At 51.2% G+C, this 12052-nt stretch overlaps 1 protein-coding gene across 4 annotated transcripts in view; it reads left to right on the plus strand.

The window, feature by feature from the left end:
* MRAS (muscle RAS oncogene homolog) overlaps nt 1-11287 on the plus strand; it is a 57028-nt gene extending 45741 nt beyond the window's left edge. For all 4 annotated transcript variants that reach the window (XM_055321442.1, XM_055321439.1, XM_055321441.1 and 1 more), the window contains 3 exons: nt 847-946; nt 6662-6741; nt 7974-11287. In XM_055321442.1, the coding sequence (XP_055177417.1) occupies nt 847-946; nt 6662-6741; nt 7974-8073 (280 nt within the window). In that variant the 3' untranslated portion in view covers nt 8074-11287. The remainder of the gene's footprint in view (nt 1-846; nt 947-6661; nt 6742-7973) is intronic.
* Nucleotides 11288-12052: the final 765 nt, after the last annotated feature.

Genomic DNA, 12052 nt, shown 5'->3' on the forward strand with positions numbered 1-12052 from the left:
TTCAGAAAAATATACTTAATACCTGTCCAAAGGCAAAGTGTTAACAGTTTTATCAGGTAACAGATTACACACTCACACACTATACACACTCATATACATACGTACAACTCCAAGACGGTAATATCAGTTACGCCCCTGACTATAGGAATTTCAAAGGAGAAAACATAAATGACTCTAAAGTAGGAAAATATTCAACCTTTTGGCTAACCAAAGGGCAAAGGAAAATAAGAAAGTATTATTTTTCACCTGTTAAATTATAAATTATTTAAATGAAAATGTCCAATGATGTTAAAGATACTATAAGCCTGGCATTTCTTTCACCTTTAGACAGCAGTATGGCCACATAGATGGATGGGAATCTTTAAGGCAGCTGTGGCTGTGATCCCTCCCTTCCTCTCCTGGGAGCCATCCCAATTTTGCAGCTGCTATTTATTGAGTGCCAGCTGTGTACCAGATGCTGGCCCTGGTGTGCTTCCCAAGCCACCACTGACGGCTGCAGCAGCCCTGCGTGGCTTGTGCATCGGGGTGACCAGGAGATGAGGGAGCAGGTCTGGGAAGCCAGACCCCCCTGCCTCGAGCAGCCCCCCCCCCGGGGCCCTCTCTCATGGTACTCAGCCAGGGGTTTCCTGGGAGGACCCCTTTGCTCTACCTGCAAGAAGCCTAAACTCCAAACCAAGACAGCCAACCAAGACACCCCGGGCCCCCCTTCCTCTGCCTGGAGTCGTGTAGCTCCAGGCCCACTGGGGAGGCAATGGGGGCTGTGTTATGCCTGTACTGTGACTATGTCGCCTTCACCAAGTGTGGGGGCAGCGAAACTTCATGAGCTGCTGTTCCTTTCTTTCCCAGAGAGTCATTCCCGATGATCCTCGTGGCCAACAAGGTCGATCTGATGCATTTGAGGAAAATCACCAGGGAGCAAGGAAAAGAAATGGCCACCAAACACAATGTAGGTGGCGTGTGTGCACGTGTGTGTGTGTGTGTGTGTGTGTGTGTGTGTGTGGGTGTACGCGCGCGCACGCACTGGGCAGTCAGGGATGTATAGAGGTCCGTGCCCATCCCTCCTGTGGTCCCTTGGGCCTCCTGGGTAGCGGGTTAGATTCTGCAGAGACGCCTGGCAGCGCATATGTGCTGAGGGCTATGTTGTGAAACAAAACAGCAGAGTGGAGAGAAAGCACCCTCTTCTCAGTCATTGGGAGCTCCGATGTGGGGACCAGGTACCTTCATGGCCTGTGAGCAGTGGTGTTCAGGCCACCTCCTGGCCCCCAACACAGCAGATTCATCTCTGGGGTGTGCAGAGGGTTGGCTTCTGTCCCATTCTCTGAGCCAGCCAGATGATTATGCTCAGAATCATCGGACCAGCTGCAGTTCACCAAGCCCTGTTCTGTGCCAGGCTTTGTGCCGGGGAGCATTCACTCCTCACCACCACATGTTGAGGTAGGTATCATTATGCCCATCTTACAGTTGGTCAAGCAGGTTTGCCCAGGCCACACAGTGAATACCAGCAGACATCTTTGTGTGTGTGTGTGTGTGTGTGTGTGTGTGTGTGTGTGTGTGTGTGTGTTTTCAGTTCACTGTGATGCCCCTTTGCCCTCTGGATGTACTGGGTGGGGTCACTGGGTTTCTTCTCACCCCTCCCTGGCACGGGCACAGCCCAAGCCCCTGGCCCCATTGGTCAGTTATGTAGAAGTCCACTCGGCCTGCTGGGAGGTCTGCTGCAAGGTTACCCCTTCCCTCTGCCTGGTGGGCCCAGCTCTGTGAGTAGAGGAAGGGGACTCACTCCAAGTTACTTCTCCTCGTCTCTGCCTTCTGTATTCATTCATATGTTCATTTAACTGCCCTAGACCCGGGGAAATAAAACTTACTTTATGGTGCTTACTTCTAATGACAAGAGACAGATAATAAACAAAGCAGATTACACAGTGTGACATGTGCTATGGAAAAAAGTAAATCAGGGAAGGGGGTCAGGAATGTGAGGTGGAGAAGGATGCTTTTCCAAATAGGGCGGTTAGGGAAAGCCTTCCTAGGGAGGGTGCATTTCAGCAAGGACTTATAGGAGGTGAGGGAGTAAGCCCTACAGATCTCTAGGGAAAGAATGTTCCAGCCAACGTAATAATCAGTGCAAAGACACGATGGCAGGAATTTGAGAATCAGCAAGGAGGCCAGCAGGAGCAGAAGTGGGAGGGGTGGGTAGTAGGAGGCCAGGTCAGAAGAGGGTTATAAGGCTTTATGGGCTTTTACTCAGAGGGAGAGGGGAAACCATCAGAGGCTTTGAGTGAGGAGTGATGACGAGGTCTGGCTTATGGCTGAACAGCTTCTCTCTGGTGGTCATGTTGAGAAGGACGCTAGGGGCCAATCATGAGAGCAGGGAAATCAGTTAGGGGCTCCCACAATAACCCAGATACAGGTCAACACAGCCCAGGATGCTGCTGGTGAAGGTGGCAAGGAGGTGGTTGGATTCTGGACATGTTTCCAAGAAAGCCAACAGGATACGTGCACAGATTGGATGTGGGGTGAGAGAGAAAGAAGTTATGGCGGGCGACCCTGTGGTTTGGGCATGAGCAATTTTCTGAAGACCAGAGTGTCGGATGGGACACCTGGGTGGCTCAGCAGTTTAGAGCCTGCCTTTGGCCAGGGGAGTAATCCTGGAGTCCTGGGATCGAGTCCCACATCGGGCTCCCTGCATGGGGCCTGCTTCTCCCTCTCTCTCTCTCTCTCTCTCTCTCATGAATAAATAAATAAATAAATCTAAAAAAAAAAAAAAAAGACCAGAGTGTCGGTGATTGGGCAGGAGAGACAGTAGGAGTAAGTGTGTGAGACAGGAACTTGGTTGCAGATCTGCGGGGTTTGAGGAGCTGAGTAGATAATCAGATGGAAATGCCAAGGCAGCAGTCAGAGACAGCATGTGGGGTAAGTATTGGCAATCGGCAGCGTGTAGATGGCATTTGGAGCCGTGAACGCCAAGGGAGCCAGTGTAGATAGGGCAGGGGTCCTAGCACTGAGGCCGGGATACCTCACCTAGTGATGTGGCGAGGTGAGGAGGAGGCCACCAAAGGGCCTGAGCTGTGGGTGACACTTGAGGGCCACAGTGGAGTGTGGTGGCAGCCAAGTGAAGAACGTGCCCCAAGGAAGAGGGAGTGATCCACTGGTTCAGGGCTGCCCACGCTCTCCAGAGGAGGGCTGGAGACTGACCACTGGCTTCGCAGTAGCTCGCTCTGACCAGAGACAGGCCTGCGGTTTCCTCGGGGCTCTCACAAACCCCTTCTGCGTGACCCTCCCAAGCAGCGGGGTGGGCGGGGTGGGGGTGCAGAGAAGTGACAGCCTGCCCCTACGGCCCCTGCTACCGCAACCTGGGGCTCCCATCTCTCAGCTGCCTTTCTCCTGCAGCAAATGCTGCTGCCTCACTTATTTGACCAAGCGACTCTGCGAGCGAGCTACTATGGACAACATCCTGTTTTAGAGCTCATAAGGCAAGTTCCTCCTTAGCGGACAAGGCAGGCGCCCCACCCGGCGCCGGAAGGTGGCATTTCCTAGCCCTGTGGTGGAGTCAGATGGTGCTACCGTTTATTGCAAGGTTCCTCTTGGTTTAAATGTCCTTGCTAATGAAACCCTAGAATTCCAAGAACTTCAGCCTTTCTTCAGTGGTAGAGGCAGGACCCCCAGAAAGAAGGCAGATGGCTCCTGAGGCGTTGGGGGGGATGCTACAACTCCTGTACTTCTGAGTGGCACAGTGGGACGGCAGGCAGCAGTGATCTGAGGCCCCTGGAGTCACAGGATGTGAAGGAGCTCCAGGTAGGTCCCAGCCCCAGCTACAGGCACCTTCCTGCCCCTTCTCTGGGTGTGCACGTGGAAGTGCGTTGCCCTGACCACAGGATATCACAGGACTCTGGCTTTAAGGCCCCAGCAGGGGTGCCCCCCCCATGCCTGGGAGAGGCCCTGAAGCTGCCCTCGACACCCCTACCTGTCCGTGGGCAGCCAGGCAGGAAGTGGAGTGCGCACCTGGTTCAAACCTTGATTCTCTGCTGGCTGCCATGTGGCTTTGGGCAAGTACGTCACCACCCTGAGTTCAGTCTCCCTCGCCACACAGTGGAGATGCTTGCTTACCTCGGAGGGTTGAGGTGGGGATTAAGTGGGCTCAGCGATGTTGATATGTGGCAGGCGAAAGGGCCCATGGTCATCTCAGTCAAACGACCTACAGTGGAGGGCAGAGGCTCAAAGAGTCGTTGGATGATCATTTCAAAAGTCTGAGCCATGTTTTGTGCGCTCTTCCCGTGTCCCGGCCAGCTACGAGACCTCTGCTTGGAGCCACGGCAATGTGTGAAGATACTTTAGGATCTATTCTGGGCAGTCGTTTACAACATGCTCCTCTAAAACAACAGCTCACCCTGTCACCCATCCCAGCCGTGCATTTGAACTGATCATTTTTGTTTTCTTCACTGGGCTTTTCTTCTTTGACAGTGTTATAATGAAATGCCTTAATTTTGTTTTTTTTTTTTTTTAATTTTTTTTTAACTTATTTATTTATGATAGTCACAGAGAGAGAGAGAGAGAGAGAGACAGAGAGAGAGAGAGAGGCAGAGACATAGGCAGAGGGAGAAGCAGGCTCCATGCACCGGGAACCCGACATGGGATTCGATCCCAGGTCTCCAGGATCGCGCCCTGAGCCAAAGGCAGGCGCCAAACCGCTGCGCCACCCAGGGATCCCGAAATGCCTTAATTTTGTAACCAGGAAAAAGTTATGAACTATATACCAAAGTTCTTTTTTTTTTAAATTTTTATTTATTTATGATAGTCACAGAGAGAGAGATAGAGGCAGAGACATAGGCAGAGGGAGAAGCAGGCTCCATGCACCGGGAGCCCGATGTGGGATTCGATCCCGGGTCTCCAGGATCGCGCCCTGGGCCAAAGGCAGGCACCAAACCGCTGCGCCACCCAAGGATCCCCCCCAAAGTTCTTTTTTTAAAAAAAAAAGATTTTATGTATTCATTCATGAGAGACAGAGAGATAGGCAGCGACACAGGCAGAGGGAGAAGCAGGCTTCTCCCAGGGAGCCTGATGCGGGACTCCAACCCAGGACCCCAGGATCACAACCTGAGCCAAAGGCAGATGCTCAACCGCTGAGCCACCAGGTGCCCCTGAACTACACTGAAGTTCTTCAGTCTGACCACAGCCGGCCTACCCCTCTGGCCTGGGAAAGCCCGTGTATTTTGGGTTTTATTTTGTTTTTGATTTTTTTTATTGGACTTCAATTTGCCAACATATAGCATAACACCCAGTGCTCATCCCACCAAGTGCGCCCCTCAGTGCCCATCACCCAGTTACCCCCACCCCCTGCCCACCTCCCCTTCCACTACCCCTTGTTCATTTCCCAGAGTTAGGTGTCTCTCATGTTTTGTCACCCTCACTGATATTTTCACTCATTTTCTCTCCTTTCCCTTTATTCCCTTTCACTAATTTTTATATTCCCCAAATGAATGAGACCATATAATGATTGTCCTTCTCTGATTGACTTATTTCACTCAGCATAATTCCCTCCAGTTCCATCCACGTCAGAGCAAATGGTGGGTATTTGTCGTTTCTAATGGCTGAGGAATATTCCATTGTATACATAAACCACATCTTCTTTATCCATTCATCTTTCGATGGGCACCGAGGCTCCTTCCACAGTTTGGCTATTGTGGACATTGCTGCTAGAAACATCGGGGTGCAGGTGTCCTGCCATTTCACTGCACCTGTATCTTTGGGGTAAATCCCCAGCAGTGCAATTACACAGGCCTTCCCATGTCTCACAATTGCTGGGTCATAGAAGCCCACGTATTTTGTATGAACCCCACACTCTCTCCCCTCATGGGGAAGTGGGCACAAATCCTTCTTGCCTACAGGAGAAGAGGGGGGCTTGGGACTGCATCCTAACCTCAGGCAACCTTTGTTCTCCTTCCATGCCAGCCCAACACATCGTGTAGACACGGCCCTCAACACCTGTCTTGTGGGGCTACCTCGGCCACACTGCTGATGTCTGTTGCCTTTCAGCCGGGTGATGATTCCTCAGTATTAAACATGCAGACATGAGCCTTCTATAAACATGGCTGAGCTCCCGGACTCGTAGATGCAGACCAAACAAGAGCTGAGACCGGCAAGCTTGCAGGGGTAGGGGGTGGAGGGGGATGAGGAGGCACAGACCAGCTCGGGGTCACCAGGGGGCTCGGGGTCACCAGAGGGCACTGTCCTGCCCACAGCCCAGCCTCACCTCAGCCTTTCCCACCCGGGTCCCCCCTGTAGAGAGCCTGGTAAGAGTCAGATCTCCTCATGGTGGAGAAACAGGCCTCAGAAAGAAAAAAAGAATAACATCAGAACCTATTTTGGTTTGATAGATGAAGCAGTCTTTAGTCTTCAAGTATATAAAAAGATCAGGGTTTTTTTTTTTTTCTATTTTTAGGGGGCTATTAAAGATCTCTATGACTGGAGAATAAGAGGGAATTAGAAAGGCTGTCAGTAGAATTTTCCACCCTTAAAGAGCAAGGGGCCTGAGGTTGTTAGAGCTGTGGTCCTGTGGGGATCTCTAAAGGCAGGTGGCTTCTTGGGACCTCTGAGAATTCACAGTTTTAGGGAATAGGGCTTTGTGGACCTCAGTGCTACTTTTACCAAGTTGAGCTTTGCCTTCCAGATTCCGTACATAGAAACCAGTGCCAAGGATCCACCTCTCAACGTGGACAAAGCCTTCCATGACCTGGTTAGGGTAATTAGGTGAGTGATGCACACTTCCCTAGAAGCAGGCCCTCTGCGGCAAGGTGGGCCCCTGGAGGACCAGAGGGTGTAGCTTCTTGTTCCAAGGCCTGGGCTGCATGCTTCTAGGCCTGTTTTGGATTTCTTATCCCTCTGTCCATTTTTTTCCCCTGCCCTTCCCACCCTTCCCACCCACCTTTGCACATGCACCCTCACCCCAGGTGAAGCCTTAAGCATAAGCTAGAGGGAGGTGCCTTCCTGCCTGTGGTACCAACTCAGCCTCCTCTCTGACCTCCCCTGGGTGCTGCAGCTCAGGCTCCTGCTGCCCTCTGCACCGCCTGCCTTCCGTGTTCTCCCAACACCATGCCTGTCAGCACCAGAGGAAGTAGGCCGCTCTGCTCTCCCCCCACCCACCGACGTCAGCGCACCCTGCAACATTTCACCTAAATAGCTACCATTTGGGTTCCTAAGCTCAAGATGCTGAGGTGTTGCACATACATGTGCCTGCTTTGCAGACTGCACACATTGCCAGTGTCCAAGTGTTCCCATCTGCCCATTTCCTAAATCTGCAACATGCAGATCAGCCTAACCAGTGGTCCTCACATAGGCACGTAGTGTGAGGCCACGTGCTGGTGAGTTCTATGGCTGCCAGTTAGTTATGAACTCGTGCTTTCCCCTGCTACTTCTTGGCCCCCTTGGATACACACACACACACACATGCACAAACACACACACCCCTTTTCTCATCATTCCCCCGTATGGACTGTGATAGTGCAGCCCTCGTTTTAGGCTTTAGCTGGCAGCTCTGCATTCTCGTGAGCTTTTGCCTCCAGTTTGGGTATGCCACCCTGCCCGGAGCTGGTGGTGTCTTGGTTATGGACCGGTAGTTCCAGGGCAGGTTTTTAGACTTAGGAAGAGTTAACAGAAAACATATAAAAAGCTTTTACACTCGAGGGGCTTGTCATTTTATTTAAAATACAAAACACAAAAATAGCGGCCAATACTGAATAGCTCATAATGCAATTCATGATTTAAATAATTGCAGCCACAGCATGATGTCAGGAATTCTCACCAGTATCAAGACAGGCTTTGCCCTGTCCTCTCTGCCTTTCCACTTTCTTTGCCCCAGAGACAGTCTCCAAGCGAGGCCCTCCCCCAAGGTCCAGAACAGGCCTGCCACCTGCTCACCCGGGGCAAAGGAGGAGCAGAGACCATTCTGACTCTGTTTTTCTGCCTTTCACTGTCCTCAAAAGGCAACAGATTCCAGAAAAGAGCCAGAAGAAGAAGAAGAAAACCAAATGGCGGGGAGACCGGGCCACCGGCACCCACAAACTGCAGTGTGTGATATTGTGACAGGCCTGAGGCCCTGGCGACAGTGACCGTGGACCGGCCAGCCCTCGGGACCCTCCACTGCCTAACCACACTGAAAACCATTTCTAACCACGACCCTTGGCCCGAGGACCTGGCATGAGAAGGGAGAAAGGGAGGGCGGACAGGGAGGAGGTAGGCTCTGGCTTTGCCAGAAGGGCACAGGCCTTCCCATGTCTCACAAGAGACAGGGAAGCAACACGAAACAGAAGCAGCATCCAAGCATCCCTCATGTTGATTCAAAGCAGCTGTCCCTCATCTCTGGGTGGCTGCGTGGTGGCTTTGAAGTACACGGTATCGGCGGGATGTGGAAGCGAGGATCCATGGACAGAGTACCAAACAAGCCATGATCGATTCCCCCACACCTCCCTGCCCCCAGCCCAAAGTCTGAGCTTGGGTGTCTTTTGTAGATTTTTAAATTATTTTAGTGATTATAATTTTATTAAAGGGGTCTGTGCCCACTGACTGGCAGAGCTTCGTATCTTCAGCAGGCCTGTCTGAGACCACGTCTGGAATATTGTTGTTGTTGTTGTTTTTAACTGAGTTTTCCCCAGCAGTGCCAAAACTCAGCTCAGCATGGAAGAGGGGGGACCGAGAGACTCGTGGCCAGAGGCCTGGGGAGAAGCACCCCACTCATGGCCTCCAACCAGAGAGAAGAGAGACACGTTCACCCAGAAGGTTTTACTGTGCTTGAGATTGCAGGTATTAGGAAGCAGAATTGTATTTTGCTGAGCGGAGAGGCTGGCAGGAGCATGTCAGTTTTAAGAGGGGTTTTCATGAACCTGGAAATATAGAAATTAAGCCGATTGGCTTTGCAAAAGCGTTCGTCTGCATTGCAGACAATGTGGACCAAGCTCTGTGCTCCGAGGGCTCTCCTGCATGTATCTCTTCCTGCTTTCCCACCACCTACACTGCCTGGTGCCTCTTGGATGCAAACACACGGGCATGGAGGTTTCAGCACGTCATGGTAGGCTCATGTGGATGCCATCCAGAAGGCTCTAGTTCTTGCTGAATCTTAACCAAAAATGATCCAATACTGTTATTGCTAAAAACAGCACCAAGACCCAAAGCCTTTTCCATCTGAGTCCACTGACCACCGCTCCTTAAAGCCCAGTAAATGAGCAAACCCTGCTGAGCATTTGCAACCCTACGATTAGCTTGCCTTTCTGGCACACACTTTTCTTAGCTTCTTGGATCTTAACTATAACATAATCAGAGGAGAAAGAAAGGTTGGGGTGATGACATGGCCCCCACATGTCATGTTTCTATAAGGGGCATCTCCCCCCAGCTTCCTGACGATCCCACGTCCCTCTCAGGTGCTGCTGGTGTGATCCAAAGACTGGATTTTCCCAGCCAGGGAGGGTGAAGGTGCAGCAACAACAGTGCACCCCTGACGGAAGGTCAGAAGATGAGGCAGCATGGCTAGTGGCCTCATTTTCCATTTACAAATCAGATCACTAGGCAAACTAGAGCATCCCTAACAGGTGGCCTGGCTTCCTCTTTGGTGAAAGAAACCCTGAGAAAGTGAAAACCCAACTGGACATCAAGACACCTGGATTCTTGTCTGGTTTTGAGAGTGTGCTGCGTTCCTAACTCAGCAAGATCACCAGCACCAGGGGGCCCAGCGACTCTGTGTCGAATGAAATAATTGGGACTTGGGTTAATTGGAAAATCAAACTTTGTTTGTCCAAATGGCCCTTTTTCCCCCTGACCCTGAAAAGAAAGAGAACAGAGAACATTCCAGGTCATGCACTTCAGAGTGTCCCAAGATCTGATCATATTAATGGGCATTTTAAACACTCACAGGACAAGGCCCTTTCCGACTCTTCTGCTCCTCTGAGCCGAGTCCACAACAGCCGCGGGTGCAAAGGGGATGAGGAGACTGCAGCAAGACAGGCGGGAAGAAGTATGGATGGAGTTGCTTTGCGCAAAGGAGTAGTGGAGTGGGGCGAGAAGCCCTGCGCACAGGGGAGCAGCCACTGCTGGAAAGCTGCTCCTGGGCACAGACGACCACCACATGCCCCTGCTCCCTGCTGTCTGCAGAGCCTGCAACTTCTTGGCAGCACGAGTGGGGAGTCCTGTTGGAGGCGGATCAGCTGACCTAGAATGAAGCCCTTAGCCATGAAGGTAACCAGATAAAGGGGTTCCATCTGCTTCTGGTCCCTCCCTCAACAGGGGCAGTGCATCTGCCCACCCCGACCCTATCTTCCGGGACATCTGTCCTGCAGTCAGCCCACAGCTCAGCTCCACAATGCTCGAAGGAGAAACTGGTTAAGGAAAGGCCTTCTGCTGAGTCAGGGGTCAGGCTTCAGCTTCCATGACCCTGTGTTCCCCATAGGTGAGACAGAGAACACTTTTCAAAGACCGTTCTTCATGTTTTAGAGAATTCTGGGCTTCCAGATAGGCCAGAATGGTGTGCCTTCGGGCATCCCCCATACAATATCTTCTCCATGGTCATGTGGCAGGGTCAGCTGGGATACCCATTGGCCATGCTACTCCATGACTTGAGGTGTCCAATGGGACTTGTGTCTTTGGTGACATTTTGGTGTTTCCACTGGTTTTCCAGACCACCGAATAGTGCTAACTTACATCTCCCAGAACACACACTTCCTAAAATCCCCTCACCCCATGCCTTTGCCACTGTGTGCTCTCAAATCTCCTCAAATTTTGACACCCCCAACTAGGGCTACTTTTCTATCCAACAGGTAATTTTAGCCATCTTCCCCACCCGTACAGCCTGAGGCTCTAGCCACTGACTTTTCCTATACTTTGATGCATGGAGGTCACTTGGATGGTTTATATTAGGACTTTGACCCCACCTTGTGTTGTCTGCTGTGCAGAGTGCCTGGTAGCCTAGTGTGGCCAATCTCACTTTGCTGGGAGATGTGACCCACTAACACATGGCAGCTCTGACCCAAAGGCCCCTCAGTCATGTGACAGTAAATCTGGAGCCACAGACAGATTCCCTCCATTAGCAGCCCACTGGGTTAGAAATTCCATGTTGGGTTTACATAGAATGAAAGATACTTGAATTGTTGAGCGCCTGTGAGTGCACAGCTTCTGCCACCCGGTATTAATAGATGGCCATTGTTGTGAAATGGGAGTGATGCCTGAGGGTCTTGATGATGCTTGAGCCTTTTATGTAACTTTTTATTAAGTCTTTGTGTATCTCAACTCATTAATAAAGAAAAGAAGAACACCTGTCTTATATCCTCTTATTCAGATATTCCTAAAGTTTTGCTGAGAACATTGTAAGTTGTCCGTGTCTGGCCCGGGAGACCTATCAGAGTAAACCTGAATTGGGGAGAAGACCACTGGTGGCCATGAGGAGTGTCTCCTTCCTCTCGGGAGCCAGAGGATGAAGGCAAGTGGGTATGGTGATTAGAGACACAGCCTCTTGATGTGTGGCAGCCCCAGATTTGAGTTCTGCCACCGACTTTTATGTGCCTTTGAGCAAGTCCATGCTTCAGTCTCCAGCTGCCCTGCCTGAGAACAGGATAATAGTGTGCACCTCCTAACTGGACTGAGGTTGAAGCTAAGTTACGGTATGGATCTCAGAGATGGTGCTCTCTGTAAAGGACACGGGGCTGACACTGCTTTCCATGGAAGCTGCCCCCTGCCCCCATCCACAAGATCAAAGTCTTTTGTGCATTGTGGTTTCATTTCTCTATTAATCGAACCTGGTGGGCAGTTGGCCAAGTTGAGTCTCTCTAGGTCCTTTATCCAGGGACTAGAGACCAACTGACCATATCCCTCTCTTTGGACGTCTTTGGGGGATGATAGCTAAAGCATGTAGACCCAGATTCTTCTCAAACCCTCTGGACTGGGAGCAGACCAGTGTAGGAGCAGTGGTGTGGCCACTGGGCCTGACTACCTGTGCATTCCTTATTCTGCACATATTTATCAGGAATTGGGCTGGGTGGTAGGTCTATGGTAGTGAGCAGAGCAGACAGTCTTCTGGTCA

This window comes from Nyctereutes procyonoides, unplaced genomic scaffold (genome assembly GCF_905146905.1).
Source record: "Nyctereutes procyonoides isolate TBG_1078 unplaced genomic scaffold, NYPRO_anot_genome, whole genome shotgun sequence".
NCBI classification, from domain to species: domain Eukaryota; kingdom Metazoa; phylum Chordata; class Mammalia; order Carnivora; family Canidae; genus Nyctereutes; species Nyctereutes procyonoides.